The 22602-nt window shown below is 38.1% G+C and overlaps 1 protein-coding gene across 1 annotated transcript in view; it reads right to left on the bottom strand.

The window, feature by feature from the left end:
* The window catches only part of usp43a (ubiquitin specific peptidase 43a), an 87365-nt gene that overhangs the window by 21677 nt on the left and 43086 nt on the right, over positions 1–22602 (bottom strand). Inside the window, exons 5-8 of the mRNA XM_028452057.1 lie at positions 17739–17831; positions 13168–13303; positions 12379–12523; positions 369–537 (exon numbers count right to left, since the gene is read on the bottom strand). Of these exons, the coding sequence (XP_028307858.1) occupies positions 369–537; positions 12379–12523; positions 13168–13303; positions 17739–17831 (543 nt within the window). The remainder of the gene's footprint in view (positions 1–368; positions 538–12378; positions 12524–13167; positions 13304–17738; positions 17832–22602) is intronic.

Below are 22602 nucleotides of genomic sequence, written 5' to 3'. Positions count from 1 at the left end.
TTTTTCCAATTTTAAAGCCAACAAACTGCGTCAAAGATTTTCCACAGCCAATAAGCCTCATTCAAAACAACACAAATGTATACAAAATATATTTTTTTTATTAATTTTTGAATAGATTTTTTTTTAATTGGAGAATTGAAAAGTTTAGAAGAACTCGACTCGTCTCAAAATCTCTGTGTTAATTAAAACAAAGTAATCATGTTAGTTAGACTGCATCAGGACCACGTCTATAATTTAAACTCAAATGATCTGAACTGTTGAATAAGCTATGAATGGATTATTGTTGGGTAGCTTGTGGCCATCATTTCAAAAGCCAGGCTTTAAAGCCTCCACTAACCCTTAATGTGATTATAATACTATTAGAATACCTGACAGCTTGCTGGCCAGATCCTGCTGTGTTGCAGATGAGCAGAAGGATCTTCAAGGTGCTACTCTGGTTCAGGTATTCAGAGGAGAGCGTGCCAGATGGAGGTAACCTCTGACCTTCGTGAGCAGCTGTCGAGGCGTACGGGGAGGAGGGGAGGCTGTGGTGGTACCCTGAGAGAAGCAGAGGAAGAAGACAGCTGCTTATAGGAGTTACTGTACAATCCAAACTCTATTAATCATTAAGAAATTATTAAGTCAGATTTTTGGATAAAATACATTCAAAACTAATATTTAGAATGTACATTTTATTGTTATCCGTCTTTTTCTTTTGTTTCCGTTAACTCCTCCTACACCGTTTTACCGATTGTGTGAAGAAGAGATTCCACTGCTCCTTCCTGCCTGCAGCTGTCAGAGTGTTAACCAGAACATTGTCAGCCAATCCACAGAGAACAGTCAGGCATTCTAGTGTATAAATATATATTGTATATGCATATGAATTTTGTTGGGTTTTTCCTTATGATTATCCATCCATCTTCCATCCATCCATCCATCTTCATACCCGCTTATTCCCGTTTATCAGGGTCGCGGGGGTCTGCCGGTGCCATTCTCCGGCGCTCATAGGGCACTGGGCGGGGGTACATCACAGGGCGACACAGACAGACAACCACTCACTCATTCATTCCTATGGGCAATTTAGAGACTCCAATCAACCATACAGTCATGTTTTTGGATGGTGGGAGGAAGCCGGAGTACCCGGAGGAAACTTGCTGTGAGGCAGACGTGCTAACCACTAAGCCACCAGCTCAACCTGGTAAGGTAGGTAAGCTATTGCTAGGTTAATGATTAGCTATTGCTAGGTTAATGATTAGCTATTGCTAGATTAATGATTAGCTATTGCTAGGTTAATGATTAGCTATTGCTAGGTTACTGCTATTGCTTGGCTAATGATTAGCTATTGCTAGGTTACTGCTATTGCTTGGCTAATGCTAAGTCAGTGCTAATGCTAGGTTAATGCTAATGCGAGGTTAGTGCTAATGCTAGGATAATGCTAATTCTACCTTAATTCTAATGCTAGACTAATGATAATGTTAGGCTAAGGCTATTGCTAGGTTAATGATAGGTTAGTGCTAATGCTAGGTTAATGATATTACTAGGCTACTGCTTATGCAATTGCTAATGGTAGGTTAGTGCTAATGTTAGACTAATGTTAGATTAGTGCTAATGCTAGGTTAATGTTAATGCTAGGTTAGTGCTAATGCTATGTTAATGCTAAAGCTAGACTAATGATAATGTTAGGCTAAAGCTATTGCTAGGTTAATGGCAGGTTAGTGCTAATGCTAGGTTAATTATATTGCTAGGCTGCTGCTTATGCAATTGCTAATGCTAGGTTAGTGCTAATGTTAGACTAACGTTATTTTATTGCTAATGCTAGGTTAATGCTAATGCTAGGTTAATGATATCGCAAGGCCACTGTTTATGCAATTGCTAATGCTAGGCTAATGTTAGGTTAATGCTAATGCTAGACTAATGCTATGTTAATGCTAGTGATAGCTAATACTAAGCTAACGCTAAGCTAACGCAGTACAACATGGGCCAGCACCTGCATCCTCACATGCATTTTCTTCAGGATGCAAATATTCTAGTTATTATTCTTATATGCATTGCTTTAATTAAATCAAGATTTTTGCACATAACTAACTGCAGCGCAAAGTGAATGAGAGGTAAAACAAAATAGAAAGTGAACAAATATATTTTTTGATTCTCCATTTTTCCAAAGATTTGGCTATGACCACTGATAGCAGATAATGAAATTCTTCACAAGATGCAAATGTTAAGATTACAAATCCGACAGGAAACCAAATTATCACTCTTATTGTTGTTTAACTTTGACATTTCACAGCCATTATGTCCTTTCGAGTATGCGCTGGTTTCAATGAATCAATGTTGTTAGCCTCTATTACCCTTTCAGCAATGTAACTTTAATAGCATTAACAAAAATGTATCAATAATTTATGAGTTCCAATCAAAAACGACTTTGTAATTCATGTTCCAAAATAGCTGTTACAATGAGTAGGATCATCAATTTAAAGGAGACTATTTCATTAGCACTGAAATTCACAGATCATGAGGCTGCTGCAGGCTTTGCCAAAATCACAAGCACACACACACACACACACACACACACACACACGCACAGCTTTATGTTGAGTTCTCATTAATAAAACCCTTAATTTAAAAACTGCATTCTGTGTTTACTTGTGTTATCTTTGACTAATGTTTAAATTTGTTTGATGATCTGAAACATTTAAGTGTGGAAAACATACAAAAAAGTAAGAAATCAGGAAGGGGACAAACACTTTCACACTAATGTATGTAATATTCATGCATGTAAAAAAATGGGAGTAATTCAATCATCATGCATGTCACATACAAGTTGGCGCGCGCGCGCGCGCACACACACACACACACACACACACACACACACACACACACACACACACACACACACACACACACACACACACACACACACACACACACACACACACACACACACACACACACACACACACACACACACACACACACACACACACACACACACACACACACACAGGTAACAAGGCAGAGAAACCTTTTGTCCCAAACTATTGCTTTACTGGTAGTTTACCACATCACATCATCTGAAGCAGCTCTAAAAATAAGTTGAGGTAAGGGCATTGTGAACAAGCCCAGAATATTAAATGGCACAACAGTTACTGAGAATAACAAAGTGACTGAATGTATAAAAACAAAGAAAAAAGCCTCCAGTTTTCTTACATCTTTTTCTTACACATGCCAAGTTTAAACCACAGTATCCTACAAAAAGGCTCGAAATTAAAATTCAGATTGCAAAAGGGAAATTCTTGTATGTTTTGGTACCAAAAGTGATGCATACAAAAGTGATTATTTTGAATTATTTAGCTGATTTAAGGAAAAACATGGTTTCGTTATTCTGCATTGGCTAAACAACCAAACTCACTATATACAAGTTAGTCTAATCAACTCCATCTTAGGAGCTGAATTAAGTAATGAAATGAAACAAACAAAGGTGAAAAGTAAAAAGATAAATGTAACTGCTCCCAAAGTTTTCTCATTTGACAGATAAAGCCACGCTCCAACTGATGGTTGCCAGCATTTTATTTTCCTGTTTCTTCAGACAATTTTGGTTTCACACGATGAAAAACTAAAGCAGAAAACGATACAATATATCATAAGAAACACAAATCAACATAAAACATCCACATACAACAAAATACATCCACATACCATGTGCTCCTTCTATGCAAACATTTGGGAGTGGTTAGATGTCTATTAATAATAATAATAATAATAATAATAATAATAATAATAATAATAATACATTTTATTTGTATAGCGCTTTTACAGTGCTCAAAAACTCTTTACAGAGATAAACAGTAAGTAAAAATACAAAGGCATAGACTAAAGTAAAAAACACAATGTAATAAATAATAGGTAGACTATAAGATAAAATGGCTATACATTAAAAATGGCTATACATTAAAATGGCTTTACATTAAAATGGCTTTACATTAAAATGGCTTTACATTAAAATGATTATACATTAAAAGCATTCCGAAATAAGTGGGTTTTGAGGTGTTTTTTGAAGGTGAGAAGGTCCGTGCAGTCTCTGAGATTTTGAGGGAGTGAGTTCCAGAGGGTGGGGGCGGCAATAGAAAAAGCTCTGTCTCCCCAGGTTCGGCGCGTGGTCCTGGAGGGAGGGGACAGGAGGTTGGCGACGGAGGAGCGGAGGGATCGAGATGAGGTATGGCGATGAAGCAGGTCAGTGAGGTAGGAGGGGCCCAGGTTATGGAGGGCTTTGAAAGTAATGAGTAGGACCTTGAATTGTATGCGCTGAGGGATAGGAAGCCAGTGTAGATTTTGAAGAAAGGGGTGATGTGTTCACGGGGACGAGTGTGTATGAGGAGGCGAGCAGCGGAGTTCTGGATGTATTGAAGTTTATTGAGGGTTTTGGATGGTAGGCCATAGAGGATGCTGTTGCAGTAATCGAGTCTGGAGGTAATGAAAGCATGAATGAGGGTTTCGGCGGCAGAAAAGGAAAGGGACGGGCGAAGACGTGCAAATATTAGTCCATTACTTTTTCTTGTACTGCTGTCTCTTTACATGAGACAGCAGTATATGACCATGGTTCAGCAAACTCTTCTGAGCCCTTCTCCCAATCAACACACCTGTGTATGCTAATCATTATTTAACCACCCGGGTTCAGTAGTGCAACAGTCAAATCAAAAACAGGGAATTTTACAACTCAAATTACCGACATCACAAAGAAAAGAAACTCACTTCACTGCGACAGCCACAATAAAGAACAGCTGCCAAAACCATCCCCCAAAAACTGAAACTCAACAGAGCAGCTCCAGTATGTATCTAAACTAAAGCATGAGGTGTAGCTAACAGGAAGACATGACTAGCTATAGCATTCACTAACCCAGGGGTTATCAAACTTTTCTGTTCTGCCCAACAACAACAACAAAAAAAAAAAACACTTTCAAATACATGAAAATTGGTGATAATAAAGGTAATAAATGCATTTCTAGATGCGTAGGTAAATTTTTATGGCAGCAATGTGTTAATGTTTATAAGCATTTATTTATTTTTTATTTATTTCCGACATGGTTACATTCACTTTTTTTTTTTTTCTTTTTGTACATGCCGAAAAAGGAGACGAGAGAAGCAGTTTGCTTATCTAAGTCCCGCCCCCTGTTTTGAACACAGAAAATTTACATCAAAGCTTGTCTAATTTACAACAGTTAGTTCCGACCAAGTGATTTGATTGGACGACAGACAGAGTGCGGACATACAGCAACAACGCACTGGGACTTCTTACTGATCATATCACATCGCATGATTTTGAATGTAGCTTCACCGGCGGCTTCACTGACGGCTCCGCCTTTACAGTGATACAGGTAGACGTGATTGGTTAAAGAAACGAACCGTCTTTTTTCATTGGTCGTAGTTTTTACAGGTTTACAGTTGCTACAAATGATGGATTTTCTTGGCACATAAGATCTTAATTTCTGTCAGGACATAAAGACAACCCTACCTTTAATGCATAATTCAGATTTTGTTCAAAAACTAATTTTTTGTAAGTGGTCATTCATATTACATATTAAATAGGTCTTCAATCTGTTTGGAGTATGAACATAATGCGACCCTGAAGTGACGCACATGCACAGAAGAGGTCCTAACTAAACCACAGTGTTTACGGTAGTAAATATGGAGGCGTCCAGTGTAGGACTGTGCTTCACGCTGAGAAATTTTCTTTCCAACAGAAGTCAGCACTTAATAACTTTAAGAAGAGTGAAAAAGAAGAGAGCCAGGTTTATCACTCTAGCCATTTGCTGTGATGGTTGCTACACCTTTACAGCGGATATATTTGGATGCGGAGCTGGAGTCAACAGTGGTGGGATATGTCATTAAAATTGGGTACAGGTCGCATATGGGCAAAAAGATCGCATTTATGTGCATGTGTGCTCTTCACTTGTGGAGCTCTTTTTGTTGGCGGAGCCAAATTATTAAATTAACAAACGAATCATAATCTCTTGTCACTTATTACTGTTAACTGATAAAATGCGCTTGTAGAACTGTTGCATAGAAGAACACTCGAGGTTGTGCTGTCGTGTGAAATATCAGCACTGGTGTGATTGTCTACGGCACGAGCCGAACTCTCGTGTGATAGTGCTTAAATGGCAAGATTGACAAGAAGATGTCAGGAAGGTTTTGTTTGACTTTAAGAAGATCAAAGATCAGGCTGAGTGCCAGACTGGATCCTAAAGTCATGAGCAGATCTTCAACCTGTCCTTACACCACGCTGTAGTCCACCACGATAATGCCAGTGGCCATTAGACAGGCAGCGGGGGACCTGAATGACTACCTGACACCAACAGCAATGAAGTGCTTTGAGAGGCTTGTCCTGCATTCATCAAGGTCACCATCCCCACCAGTCTGGACAGCCACCAAAATGACTTCAGAACAAACTGTTTGATGGAAGATCCATCTCAATGGCAGTGCACACAGCCATTTCCTACATTAGGATGTTATTCATTGACCTCCTCCACACACAAACTGATAACCATGCTTGGCCAGACGGGACGAGACCCAAAACTCTCCATGCAGAGAAAAGAGAGAGATAAAAATAGAGACCTTTTCTATCCAGATATTCAAAACAGCACCCAGTAATATCATATTTTCAAACCACAATTGTTGGTTTAGTAAGTTCATAAAAGCTGATAAATAAACCAAAAACCAAGCTCACATTACAACCTAACAGACGACTGACCCTGGACAAAGAAAACAACATAACAACTGACCAAAATCATCCAAGGACACTTGGGTTTTATTCCAGACAGACAAATGACAGAACCTGGCAGCAATCAACCGTCTGACCACATAATAGCCTTTACAACACACAGCCACCTGGGCCTCTTGCCAACAGAAAAAGACAAAAAGACAAATTAGGAAGGTGACACAGCAGGCCCTGTGTACACCTGATGACCTCAGGTTTTTCCCCTTTTGAGCAGTGAGGAATTTACAGTATCTGTCGTAGTTTTAGTTTTGTAGTAGAGTGTGTAAAATATAAGTATGTATCAGGCTTCATAATAATAACAGTGAAATAACATATTTAACTTATAAAAAAGTGAAAAAACTCAATACTTAATGTGATTTTAGCTTCCATCATTGAATCAGAGGTCGAGGGCACAGCGCTGTTATATTATATTAATATCAACGTATCCATTAAAGCTGATGAAAAGGTTTAGTGATACATTATAAAGTAAGTGAATGTGCTTGGGAGTAAAGGGGTGCCTGAGATGACATGTACAGTACATGTACAAGATTGTTGCTGCTCATTTCCTAGCTAAGTTCACTTTGCTTTTTTTTTTTTAAAAAAAACCCTATTTTTAAATATCAATCTTTCTGAAGACTATACGTACATAAATCTGAGCACTGAAACTCTGCAGAAGGTTTGTAACAAAATATTTTACAAAATACTTCTTTTTTTCCTACTGAGAGGAGGGATAAAAACTAATTGAAAAAGAAAAGCAAAACAATGTCTGGAGGTTAAATCCAAACACAAATAAATTAGCAACACATTGGTTAAGCTGTTCTGAAAATTGGCTCCAACTAAAACAGATCTACACGTACAACGTGTTTATCCTACGATGTTGTGCAGACATTCTCACAGACCTGTTAGCATGGCTGGGGATTGTTGTCATCGTCTAACCTTTGTTAAAACAGAAATAAAGCTGTTAGATAACGCAAGGGTGGGTGTGTAGGATATGTTGTTTGTTACAAGGAGTGAAGACTGACTGCACACGCACGCGCACACACACAGGACTTTCATTGACATCTTTCATTGATTAAGATGATTACTGAGTTATTATTACCATAGCTACTGTACATAAACTACACCTAACTCTAATCCAGGGGTCTGCAACCTGCGGCTCTGGAGCCTCATGTAGCTCTTTGACTCTTGACTTTGGCTCCCTATAGCTTTAAAAACATATTGAGATAAAGAATTGTGATTTTCTTACAAAAAGTATTAATGATTAATGACAATGACACCAGATAAAATCATGATATAACAATTTGTCCACGTAAAATAAATCACATTGTGCCATCTTCTTACTTCACCTCCTGTAACATCAACAGACCATCAACTTTCCTTGCACCTTAGGTTAACCTATGGTTAAATCCCTGGTAAGATAGCTATATCAACTAAAAGACTATTCTGGAAGAAAATTCTGATTTTAATTGTGTGGAGGACAGATTAACTTAACTGCCAACGTGCCGTTTAAATATGCCTGTTTGATATGTGGCAAGAACTTAGCAATTAGCATGTGTTGGCCTACATGATCATCCAAACATCCATTTTCAGACCCGCTTGATCCTGTTTTTTCAGGGTTGCGGTTGTCTGCTGGTGCCTATCTCTGGCTCACACTGGGCGTAAGGTGGGGGTACACCCTGGACAGGACGCCAGTCCATCTCAGGGAAACATAGACACAGACAGACATTCACACTCACATTCACTCCTACGGACAATTTAGAGACTTCAATCAACCTATGAGTCATGTTTGTGGATTGTGGGAGGAAGCAGGAGTACCCGGAGGAAACCCACGCAGCACGGGGAGAACATGCAAACTGGACCCAAGTCCTTTCTGGGTTCTTTCCGTCCAGGACCTTCTTGCTGTGAGCTGGACGTGCTAACCACTAAGCCACCGGGCGCCCTCTACATGATTATGTGGCCCTTCAAATATATTAACCCTTTATAACTTTTTCTGGCTCTGGAAGGACTATAATCCAGGTGAGATGAGGCAAAATGGCTCCTTTGACAGTAAAGGTTGCAGACCACTGCTCTAATTCTAAACAAACATTTACTGTAAAACCATTAATTAATTTTGACCACATTAGGCTAAAACAGATGTTTTCCCCTTTGATCGCACATGAAAACTCACGTGTACACACACTGAGCATCTCTCTATTTGTATTGATGGACGAATAAACAAATTGAATGTTGTTCATCTGGTAATGAGAGTGTGAATCATACTAATTGATTGAAGGTTAGAATTAGGTGTAATATGTAAATCTAATCCAAGCCAATTATCCTACCGGTGCGTAAGAGTGAGCGTGTGTGTGTGTGTGTGTGTGTGCGTGTATCAGTATGCTAGCTCCTGCTCCCACAGCTGTAGGCTTTCACTGTGTGAAATGACAATAGAAACCCCCTGCTGTCCTGAAAGTAACGTGCATTCATTTTTCATGAGCACTTTAAGCATTAAAGTGAATTATTCATTTCATTCTCCTTTAAGGGAAACCAAATCCCCCATAAAAGCGTGACGAGCAGGAGATTGGTGGACAGTAGCTGAATGCAACAGGCGACCCATGAGGGTGGCTATTATTATCCCCTCACCCACGGTGTTAATAGGACTCAGTTAAGCACACACCAGCAGTGATCTGGTAAAGTGACGGCTGTCTGAATTTCAATTATAGGTCTCAACATTGAAAGTGTATAAGGGTCATTTGAAACTAATCCTGCACAGTAACAGATAAAATCATCCTTTCGAAGCTGTGAACAAAACCAAATAAGAAGTAATGGTTACCATAGAGATAAAGGTTTATAGAGGTTAGTCCAAACAAAAATGAGCATGAAATCTACATCACATTTTTTTCAAAGGTATTTCGAAATGTTATCATTTTGTCCTCCAATGTGACGTTTGTTTTGATTCATAGCTGAAAGAAAACGGGCAAGTTAGGGGTGAGTATTGGCAAGGATGTTGCAATACGATATGTATCACAATACTTGGGTCGCAATACGATATTTTTGTGATATATCGCGATATTCTACCAAGTTAATATCAAAATTAAACACTGCAATGAAAAATCAAGTTGCTGTATATGTTCATCAGAAGATATTGATCATTCAGAGGACAAATTGAGTCAAAACTATTTGCTTCAAAACATCCTATTTATTATTTATTATTAGTGTTTTTGCACATTTTCACTAAAAAAAGAATATATATATTTAAATTTAAAAAATCGATTTAAAATCGGCACCCAAAAAAATCGCAATTTATCGTGAAATCGATTTTTTTTCACACCCCGAGGGCAAGTGTCAGACAAGGGCAAAAATAATAATATTGGAAACCCTTGTGGAATTCTTCTGGTTTACTGTGGTCATGAGTGTGACAAGGAAAGAAATGTGGTGAGCAAGAACTGGTTATATGCCAGTCTGTGCTGGGTGTTAAAGGACAGGGGGCAGCAAAATAAACAGAAGACTTAAGGGATTAGTGGTGGCCTAGTGGTTAAGGATGCTGGCCTTGTAATCAGAGGGTTCCCAGTTCAAGCCCCTCCTGGGCCATCACTGTGGAATGTTGAGCAAGTCCCTTAACCCCGAACAGCTCCCCAAGCACCGCAAAATGGCTGCCGACTGCTCCCCAGGGATGGGTTAAATTGCAGAGAACAAATTTCAAAATATATGTGTAACAACATATATACAGTATATGACAAATAAAGGCTTAAAGCCCAGTTTAATTTAATCTAATTTTAAAGTTTTTCCAGAGCTGAAAAAATGTAATACACAACATTTTATACAGTTAAATAATGTTTCTAATGTTACAGTTGAATAATGTTTTATGAAGATGATTATTTTAGTTAATGTATTTGAAGAGCTACAAAAAAAAACCTTGAATTTGATAACACATGATAATGTCGGTCAACACATGCTAATTGCTCATTTCTTGCCACATATCAATCATGCATATTTAGCCGGCACATTGGCAGTTAAATTAATTTGTCTACTCACATGGCATTTTCTATATCGACAAAATAGAAAACTCAATATATCTTGAATCACGATATATTGCCCAGCTCTACTTTTCATTTAAAGGGGACATATCATGCTAAATCCACTTTTTTAGCCCTTAAATGCATTTTGTTGTATATTTAGAGTGCTTAGAAGAACAGAAAAAATCTAATTAGTCTCTTCAGGTGCTCCGTAGATATCTTTATATTCTGTTTTGCTCATATTTTTCAATCTGTTTCGATTTTTCTATTCTCTATTATGTTTTTTGAACTATTACATCACAGTATTTGCAGCGGAACTGCCAAATTAGTACATCAACTCCAGGTCCAACACTTCGAGCAATCCGTCATTTTTATTTCTCGCTTTTATTTTGTAGTCCAAGCTCCAGGATGCAGAAGTTACGAGAGGATAAGTCAAAATGTTCGGTTGTTGGATGTAGTAACTCACACGCTTCATTACACCGTCTCCCAGCATCAGAACCTTTTCAAAGTGCCTGGTTGAGTTTTATTTTTCACGGAAATATACCCACATTTGTGGGTAAGGTCATTTTTGTGTGTGTGAAGCACTTCAAGGATGACTGCTTCAGCAACCTCCACCAGTATAAAGAAGGATTTGCTGAAAGACTTTGTCTGATTGAGGGGTCAATTCCTTCTATCTTTGGAGACGACAAACAGAGCACTTTGGTAAGCTGTAAATAACGCTAAAAAGTGTGATGATAAGACGTCCCTGTCATTGTTTTGTTAGCATTAGCAGTTGCATCGTCTTCATATGTTAGCGCTGTGTGCTTGTTTTAGATCCTTGATGATATGGCCTACGTGATTTAATTTAAGTCTAAAGTTTTCATTAGTCATTTCATTTTGCCGTTTTTGTCTCTGAAAAGACTGTGTTAAAATGCATTTCGTGATGTTAGCTTGGCGCTAGCGTTAGCTCGGTGCTTGTGTTAGCTCACTTGATAGGGTTCTGCAGGTTCATCACCTTCATTTTCATCTCGCTCGCTGGGTCAGACACTGACTCGAACATGTAAGGCTGGATGGACAAGTCTTCTGTTGTTGACATTTTGTTAATAACCTCTGAATAAAAAGTTTATGCGTCGCTACATAGCCGTATCTCTTCTATCAAACTACAAAAATGGCCGAGCAGGGTGGAGTTGAACCGAGTGTCACCTGAAGAGGGGGCGGGGTTTGGAGTGTCTCATTTTCATTTAAAGAGACCGCACCAAAACGAGTTGCTCTCAGAAGCACATCAGAAAAGGGGTAGAAAAGGGGCCTGTGGAGCTATAATAATGAGGAATTCAGATCCAAGCATTGCAGTTCCGCTTTATATAGACCATAACTGTATGATTTATATATAAAAAGGAAGGATTTAAAACCATGATATGTCCCCTTTAAAGAAAGACTCGGGAATGCACATGACAGAAAAAGATAGTAAACACTGCTTTAGGGGAGCTGCAGGGTGCAGACCCCTGTTACTAGGTTACTCTAATGCACAGTGCATTGGGGTTCGTTGTGAATATGGCTGATTGGTACTGATGGTGTGTGTGTTCATGGGTGTGTTGGTAGCTTTTGTAAAGATTGTGGACCAGTGCAGGGGATCTGTGTCTGCAGTGTTTTGGATGGACATTGCGTTGCTATGGTTACCTGAGCGTGACGCAGAGGCCCCCCGACTAGAAAGGGGAGGAGCCTGAAAGGCGTAGATGACGTCACTGTCAGCTATTGCAGTCAGGTCGTCATCATCTGAGAATGAACGCTGAAAACCTGTGGAGTAGAGCTCTGATAGGATGACCTTAGGAAAGAAAGGGAGAAGACGAGAAACAATTAGGCATTAATAAATAATAATCAAATAATAAGATGTATAAACACTAAAAGGAACAAAGAAAAGGGGAAATTAAACATTTGTGTTTTTCTTCCACTGGTTTAAAACCTGCTTGATTGAATGCAGTCCCTCAATTGACAAGTGGAGCAAATGTGTGTGTCTTTAATCATTTCTTCATGGGTGTTGGCTTGTTATTATTAAAAAATAAGTTTAAATTAATATACATTAATCACAATGTTACATTTCACTGTTAATATTATTCATAATGTTTTTGTCTCCTACCTCATATCTTGCATATATGATATTATTGTACGTAAAATATGTACCTGGGAACTGAGTACATTGTAATTTGGTTTTAAAATGTGTTATTTAGTCTGAATTAACATTTGAGATTTGGCTTGAAAAGAATAAAATTTAGCTGAGTATTTGACATCCATTTATTTGAGAGCTAGTTTTTGACATCATACTCTTTCTAAGGATAGTAATGAGAAAGAATTGCCTACCACAGATCTCATGGCTGGGATAGACCCTAACATTTATATTCTAAACTGATCTATAATGTTTATATATATATATATATATGCATTCCCCCTAAAAAGTGCATTCATGTATACCTGGCATGGAGAGATGTTTCCTTCTGCTGCAACCATTGCTCTTAGACAAGAGAGCGAGCCAAACAGTGGCACAGCAAGACCAACTCGCAGATACCGCTGACCCTTCGAGCTGAACACCAGTGTCACACAAAGTGGCCTGAGAGAGCAAACACATTAAGGCATAGTTTATAAGTATCTCAATTGTGCATTGATCTTTCCTTTTTGTTCAGTATGATTTGGAATTGAATATTTCTGGCAAAAAATGTTCTATGGTATATCATAGATGATGGTTTTAGGTTTCTGAATGAATCATCAGATAATCTGTTGTGTTACTTTATATAGAATGAGCACTATTCTCTAATAATCTTGATATAACATCACCACAGTGGTGGAGGGATTACTTTCACATTAAAATGGTAGCAGGTCAGACCTGTTACCAACTCTGGTAGGTATATGAAAGTGGCATATTAATTTCCTAAAATATTTATTTCATAATATCCAGAAAAACAAGTACTGGAGATTCTTAAATGTTTAAGGCAAGGCAGATTTATTTGTATAGTGCATTTCATACACAAGGCAATTCCAATTTGTATGGTGACATTTAAATATTCTGTCCAGGGACTACAGATGAGGAAGAGCCTTCTGGCTAAATCTGGCACATTTTCGATCTGGATATTAATGTACATTTCCTGTTAAATAAACCAATAAAAAAATAAATAAACAAATGTCATTAACAGAAAACATTAAACAGAGTTTAAAAGGACAATAATACATTTAACAGTTTAAAATAAACAATAAAAACATTTAATCCACAATAAAATAATGAAAAACCTCCTTTTCAGTCATAGGCTGTAGAGCACAGGTGTCAAACTCAAGGCCCGGGGGCCAAATCCAGCCCTTAAGAGCATCTAATTCGGCACTCAGGAGAAAGTGAAAATGACCGAGAAAACATGAATCATTGTGTAAATTATGAAATAAGTCAGTTGTAAATTGCTGTTGAAAGATTTTAAAAATCCTGCAAATTTCTCAAGTTATTCCACAAAATCTCTGCAAATTAAATAAAAATTGGTCAAATAAATAATAATTCAAAGGACATTTAAGTATCTGTCACTTATTGCTGAGATATTGTTGATGTCTTTCATACTTTGTCTAATTTATAACTGAAAGTGCAAACTTGGCCACATTAATGTTGAAATTGTTTGTTTTTTTCACCTAAAAACTATGGCCCACTTGTGATCAAACTGGTCCGTATTTGGCTCCTGAACCAAAATGAGTTTGGCACCACTGCTATAGAGAAAAAGGTGCCTTTAACTTGGATATAACAATGTTCACATTGGATGCTGACTTCAGCTCTGCTGGCAGTTTGTTCCACTTCTTTGCAGCATAACAACTAAATGCAGCATCACCATGTTTACTGTGAACTCTGGGCTCCACTATCTGACCTGTGTCCATAGATCTGTGACCTCTGGGCTCCACTATCTGACCTGTGTCCATAGATCTGTGAGCTCTGGGCTCCACTATCTGACCTGTGTCCATAGATCTGAGAGACCTGCTGGGTTCATATCTGACTAATATCTAACTGATGTATTCTGGACCAAACCCATTCACAGATTTATACACCAGCAGCAGAACTTTGAAGTCTATTCTGAGGCTGACTGGGAGCCAGTGTAAAGACTTTAAAACTGGAGTAATGTGTTCTGACCTCTTTGTTCTGGTTAAGACCCGAGCTGCAGCGTTCTGAACCAGCTGTAGCTGTTTGATGCTCTTTTGGGGGATTCTTGTCAGAAGACCATTACAATAGTCCAGTCTGCTGGAGATAAAAGCATGGACCAGTTTCTCCTGATCTTTCTGAGTCATTAAACCTTTCACTCTGGAAATGTTTTTTAGGTGGTAGAAGCTGTTTTTGTAATTGATTTGATCTGACTGCTGAATGTAAGATCTGAGTCAATCAGAACCAAGGTTTTTGACTTGGTCTTTAGCTTTTAAAGATGGAGAATCAAGGTACAGCAGTCCTCTTTTTCCAGTAAACAAAGACAATCACCTCCATCTTGTCATGATTTAGTTGAAAGAAGTTTCTACTCATCCAGCAGTTTGGCTTTTCTAAGCAGTCACACAACACCTCTATGGGACCAAAGTCATCTGGGTTCACTGATAGATATAGTTGTGTGTCATCTGCATAGCTTTGATAATCAACCTTACAGTCCTGTAGAATTCGTCCTAAAGGAAGCATATAGAGGCTGAACAGAAGGGGTCCAAGAACAGAGCCCTGAGGAACCTCACAGGACATTGGTAATCTGTAGGATTCAAAGTATCCAAAACAAAATAACTTCACTTCTGCAAGTAGGACTCAAATCATTGCAATACTTTTCCATTTAGTCCAACAAAGTTAACCATTATACAAAGGCTTGCATTTACTAATTTAAGTTTATGCTCATGAACTTGTCCTTAAATGCTTTTGTCACAATTTGAATCAAATAACTGCTTTAGTTAAAACATTGCTACTGTGTAAGGTTAGATTCCTGGTAGAAAAAGCTTAATATTACACTTGCTTTTCTACCTATCCGCCATAACGGCACGTTTAGAAGCATTCAGGGCTAGATGCCATTTTGGCAGGAGGGCCTGCTGTAATCCGGAGGGAGTCTTACAGTTATCAGGCATTCAGCCTGGCTCCTGCTGCAGCAAAGTATTGGTGAGGTTAGTCTGGGGCCAGCAGTGAGTCCACTGTGAAGCAGAATGATGTTCCCTGCCTGTTGCCGCAGAAACAGACCTCACATGGATACTGAATACCAGCTGGAATGAGTGTGGTGGAAACCCTGCAAAGACGATGCTGAGCAGTGGAGTCTGCATGTTTCAAGATAAGAAGAATCATTCAACACTGAATATGAGCAAAGTAAGGAACCAAATGAGAAATTTTGATTGAAAACACAGTTTTGTTTCTTTTTAGGGGTTTCTGCTGGTGACTATAAGCTGGTGAGTTAACCTAGCGAAGAGTACCGAAACAAGGACGGCATCTACTATATGTTTTAGCACCAACATGCCTAGGTACACATGGTATGTTATGATGAACTGGTTTTAAAACCATGTTCATCATATGGCAGGGCTACAATACTCGTATCGCCTTTGACATGTTTGTGACCCAATGTGATGCAGCGCTAGGACAAAACAATGGGCTATCGTCTTAAATGAACTATTCCTATGATCAGACGAGGTGAAGAGGACAAGAAAGCAATGTAGCAGCTCCGGTGAGTGTTTGAAACTCAGCTGATAGTTGAGAGTTTACTTACCTGCGGCGCAGCACGAGCACTCACAATCAGTTTCACTTTTAGCAGCCTTTACACCGCCTCGTATCGACTTTATGGGATGATTTGACGTGTTTGTGACTCATTGCGACACAGCAGTAGAACAAAATAATGGACTAAAGCAGAAATACATTTGTGTTATGAGTTTGTTACACCACAGAAACATGTGTCATTGACCACTGAGCCAAATTTGAAAAATGAAAAACATTGCTAAGTATATAATATTAGGTTTCAAAATCATGGAAAAACATGCACTTCTCTCTGCTCTGAAACACTGGGGGCGTGTCAGTTAGAGGCGCTGGAACCAGGCCCATGCGCGGGAAGGGCGCGGCCTCCATGTACTGTGTCTATGGGAGAGAGCAGTGTGAATGCGGCTCCAGCAACTATAGTGCTTCTCCAATTGGTTTTCCAAAAGTGATCGGATCGGGGCAAATGAGGTGTCAGTGGAAAGGTCTGCTCCGCCCGAGTCCAAACATGGGCATCTCTCAGAACACAAAATCACGGCGCATAAAAAGTGCTCATTTCATGGAAAATGTGGCACCAGAGGATGCGTTTCATTCTCTCGAGTCCAAATATGTGCTTTGTTTTGGTTACGGGCCGAATTGCGCCCGCTTGAGGCCGTGGAAGTTTGGTGTGCTTCAGCAGCAGGGTCGGGTTTATGCTAACGATGGCTCTGTTACATAAAGTGGCTATGATCTCTGACCCGCCCATTAAATCCTGAACACAAAAACTTGAATCACAGTTTGTGAAGCCTAGCTCCAAAATTAAATTATAAATGGTTGAATGGCTTTTTACATGTTTTAAGGAATACATTTAAGAACTATTTAATGTGTTTAGAAGAAAATGGCTGAATTTGCTTTACACGGACTTTAAATGAACTATTTCTGTGGTAAGAAGTGAGGAGGAGAAGGAAGTGACTGTTTACTCTCCTGCTGCAGTGATAAAGTCATGCATATGCATGAAGGCCCAAAAAACAGCCTGTTTTTAGGGTCGGCCGTGAAAGAGACTTTTCAGAAATCAGGCGAGTTGGGCAAAATAAACCTGAAACATTATGTTGTTAAGGTTCTTAGAACAATTGGAGATGGGTGAAAAATAGTATAATACTGGACCTTTAAATCAAACATCAGCTATGTGCTTAAACTACATTTTCATTTGAGCTACAGATTTAATCTTAATATGGAGCTGAAAGATAGAGGGAAAACCCGCACCTTGTAAACTTGCATTAAAGAGTACATTAAAGATTTGTAAAAAAGTCATGTTGTTAATAACATAAAGTTTGTGTCATGTTGTCACCTGGTTTGTCGTAGAGGAATGGGCAGAGAGATGCACGAAAAAGGATCAAAGGTGTTGCTCTGCTTAAGGCAATGAGGGCACGTGAGGGAAGACCTGTGAGGACAGAAACAAAGGCATCGGTTATTGCTGGCTTACAATCTTTTACCCTATGATCTGTCCTCCTTTTGTCTGTTTAAATGCTAAAGTCATGTGACTCGTTTCATGTATGTTTCAAAACATGCATCTGAACCTGAACCACAAAGAGCCACAAACATACTTACAAAAAAGCTCAAACTGTTCTTCTGTCTCACTCATGGCTAAATGAATAAGTTGGCATAGCATCCTTGAAAAGCCTTCATTTTTCCACCCCTTTCTGCATGGGGTGGCATTACATTTTGACTATGAGCAGATATATTAAAACATTTTCAAAGTCAAATATAAAACAAATACAACACGCACGGATTTTGTCTGGGGATGTGACTGATAGTCAAGGTTTCTGTTAACAAAACAATAAAGGTTTAATGGGTGAGTAAAAACAGATACAGATGTGAAAATGTTATTATTTAATTAAACACACATTACAGTTAAACAAAGAGAAGTTAGGAGTGTCACAAATTGAAATGTACATACATTGTTCCAATAAATTCAATCCATCCATCCATCCCCTGAGGATAATTCTTGGGTGCATACTATATATTAAACAGACCCACATATGTTTGGGGACCATCATGGAGCAGTGGCGGCTGGCCAATTGAGGGGGCGCTAGGGCGCCGCCCCACCACTCACCACGTTCATTTGAGTAAGACATGAAAAAATGCTAAAAATTAATAATTAATTAAAAATACTACAAAACAAATGTATATTTAGATAATCAGAATAAATATTATATAGATAACGATTATGTGTAAAGTTGTTTCGTTCATCTGTGTCTGATTGGTGACGTATCTCCTCCTTGGGGCGCAGAAATCTTTACCGTCCACTCTTGTTAAATATTTAGCATGTGCATTAAACTCCTCTTCAATAAGAGTCAATGGAGTGACTCTGGGCGCAGCTTACTGGCGCCCAGAGTCACTCTGCGACTGTGTAAATTTGAATGGAGCCGGTTCATTTACACAACACCACCTCACGTGAAGCTGTGGGACGTTAGAAGGAGAATCAAAATGGAGACAGATAAATTAAATAATTCTGCTTTCCCTGCCTACCTGCTGACCCAGCATGGAGAAAGAGTTTCTCAAATTGGGGTACTTCTACCCCTAAGGGTATGCAATGGCACTACAGGGGGTGCTTGAGAGAGAGAGAGAGAGAGAGAGAGAGAGAGAAGGAAAATTAAATGAAAGTATTAAAAATATGGGGTTTTATAATGTTTATTTTAGTTCAAAATGATAATACATATTACCAGCAATTCACAAAAAAACTACAAAAACCCCAAATAAGAAAAATATACTGAATAATAAAAAGAGCAGACAACCAACAACAAAATATGCAACATGACATCAAAAACACACACTAAGAGAGAAAAACACTTACTATTACCAGCAACACACGAGATTGCTAAAAATTACACAAACATAACAGAGAAACAACCAAACGACGCCAAAAACACACAGAGAGAATAATTTCAATAATACCAACCACACACAAAAACAAAACAAACAAAATTACACCAGAAACACACATATTGACACAGAAAATACACAAAATGATCATGATAGAAATGATCTTGATTAGAACATGAACTGAAAAAAACATTCTCTTGGTCCCACATCAGGAGGGAGATGACCATAAATGATAAAAAAAACTATAGAACTAAATCTATCCAGGACCAGGAGTCACTAAATACTGTTTCTTTCCACTTATTTACAAAATGAGATTCTTTAAAATGTGTCATCACTCATTCATTCCATCATTATGATCTGTAGTTGTTTTTTCACAGTATTCTGAGCAAAATGTGGTAGTTGGACATATGAGGGTACATGGATTCAGAAATGAGAGAAAGCGGGTTTCAGCCAAAAAGTGTGAGAACCACTGATATATACAGTATTACATCTTGCTTGTTTATGGGTTCTGTGGAAATAAATGTGGTTAGTTTGAAAACAGTTGTGTAACTGTAATGTTACTTATTAGTTCAAAGCTACACAAACCCTGTTTTTGGTGGAGTTGTAGCCCCCCCTGGAGAAAAATGCACCAGCCGCCACTGTCATGGAGTACTAGTTCCTATCATTACACTGCAGCTATCGTTGCAGTTTCATAACTTGGCCTGGCAACGCCTCCTGCTATCTTAGTGACAGTCACGGAGGCTGAAGCTGTGACAGTGATTGCATGCTGTGGCTGTGCTACGTCAGTATATAATGGGTATAACTAACTCTTTGCTGCGTTCTGATGCACTGAACCGCCTTTGTTGACTCATGGTTATTTTTTCCCATTTCTGTGCAGTATTTGTAGCTCATCTGTCATATCTGATAGACTATCTGCAGAGCGGCATAAACACTGCTTTTGTGACTTAACTAGCGCTGTAATGAGCAGCCAGTCACAGGGCCAAACTTTAAATGGCAGCACAATGGACACAAATGTTGGTAGAAAAAAGGTGAATTTGTAAAAAAAAAGGAGACTGAGACATCCAATACATTTACGTTCCCTCACAAAGTAGTGACGAAAGACCAAGGTTGGGGTCAATAATAATTTTAATCACATAATTGATAATTCATTACAATTATTCCGTAATTATAATTGTAATTTAAAAAATATGTTGCCGTCATAATCGCAATTAAATTGTAATTGAATTTAGATAAATGACTTTGTAATTGTAATTGTAAAAGCTGGAGAACCATGTTACAGTTCTGTGTATAGTTCTACGTATATGTAGTTAACAATTATTAAAATATGTTTCATATCAAGCTTTCCCACATTTTACCATTTAAAAAATATATAAATCGAGGGGTATAGTGACACAATAAAGGCTCAGATGTGCTCACCAAAAATATTAAAAGTTATATTTTCATTGATTAGGAAGCCGAACAAGGAAATCAATAGATAGTAAAAAAAATTAGATGATAGATATTTATTTTTAGTGTATTTTACAGCTGATTTGGGACCTGTTATCATAAGAGACGCTAACAGAAAGCTAACACAAGAGGAAAGTTAACTTTTATTAAGTTATTTATTTCAGGCTTAGTAATTGTGATTAATTGTAATTGACATTTAGTAATTGAGAACGTAATTTTAAATGACTGGGGATAAACAAATAATTGTCATGTAATTGTAATTTGAAAAAATGCTGGTCACTGTAATCGTAACTGAATTGTAAATTAACATGGGTAATTGAAAACGAAATTGTAACTGAAAAATGTAATTGTTCCCAACCCTGCTGAAGACACCTCTGTTTAGGTATTGCATTAAAAGGTTGTTTTTTTTTAATTTAGTTAAAAATGGGCTTAGTTGGAAATAAAACATTTATGTCCCTCCATCTCACTTTTATGTTATAGATCTGGACAGGTAGAAGTTTTCTAGTGTGCTGAGGTGGAAAAACAGAATAATAGAGGCTGGTATTATTTTCTGTGTGCCTGTCAGTCAGACACAGCAGTCCTAACCAAACAAACACAAATACACGCACGGTGCACACAGAGCTGGTCAGGATATGGGATCCTAATGTATTGAAATGTTACATAAACTGAGTTAACTCGTGTAAAAATATACTTTGTGATTTCGTTACCAAACTACATTTTCATTGGCTGCTGTTCAGAGGTAGGTCTGTATTTTTGCTTCACAGTATTGCTGTGCAGAAATACTACGAGTGCATGTTCCTTTGCAGGTTTCGTTTTCTGGCACATTCCAAAGATATGAATATTAGGTTATTTCACGTCTCTAAAGTGATAATTTGTTATTTTACTTTTGCTTTCTGATTTGGATGAATTCATTGATAATTGATGTTTATATGGCATAAAGAGCATTTTGACACTTCCTGCTACTTCAACATTATTTTCCATTGATTCTTGGATTCATCGGATTTCAAAAGTTCATGAGTTCTATTCATGGACGTTAATGTGTGAATAGTGTGCATGTGTGTATAAGTTTAGATGAGCTACTGTACATATCACTAATCAGACTAAGCATTTATACTTCTGTTAGGAAACAAAAGTGTCAAATTAAATCTACGTAAATAGAAATTAACAATGTTTGACTTTGGAATTCCTTCTCTTTTATAGCCTTAATGGCTCAATTCTATAGTTTCCAAGTCGAAATTTTATTTTTGAAGTCCTTTTTGAGTCCTTGTTTTCAGTACAGTAGCATTGATTTGAGCCTAAATAACTTCTGTTTTGCTGTTAAATGCATTCTAAAGGGAATGAAAGGAAATCCATGGATCTAATCTGCACTAACTGGTTACCACCCACATCAAAGTCTGGTACAATGGTGTCTGGGTGGTACCGGCAAGAAGGAAAATGAGCGCTTATAAAAAGCAACTCTGGCTAATGAAAAGACATGAAACAGTTTATGTCACTATTATTTACAATACAAAGTCCAATGAATGGAATAAAAACAAAGCATTTTACACTGGAGTTCAACTTGGTCATTATTAGCTTTACTTGGTTAAAAATGAATAGATTTAGAGTGTTCATTTTTCAAATAATTGTATATTGCCAAGCTATATTTTGGACAAATCTTTTTTTCATCAACACAGCTTATGAAAAAGTCTCTGATAGAAAAAAAAAGAAGAAGAAGCAGCAGCGTTCTCTTTAACTATTCAGTTTGTCTAGACAGATATTGAGGCGGAGGCTTCCTGCACATCTCAGAAGCCGTTAAAATTAGATCTCACAGAGCGAGTGACAGGCAGCCGAGGGAGGGAAGCTCATTCAAATAACACTGCAACAGAATGACTAAGCACCAAGTC

The sequence above is a fragment of the Gouania willdenowi genome, chromosome 1, assembly GCF_900634775.1.
Source record: "Gouania willdenowi chromosome 1, fGouWil2.1, whole genome shotgun sequence".
NCBI lineage: Eukaryota > Metazoa > Chordata > Actinopteri > Blenniiformes > Gobiesocidae > Gouania > Gouania willdenowi.
Note: the sequence above shows the minus strand (reverse complement) of the source record. Positions and strands in the feature narration are given on the sequence as shown.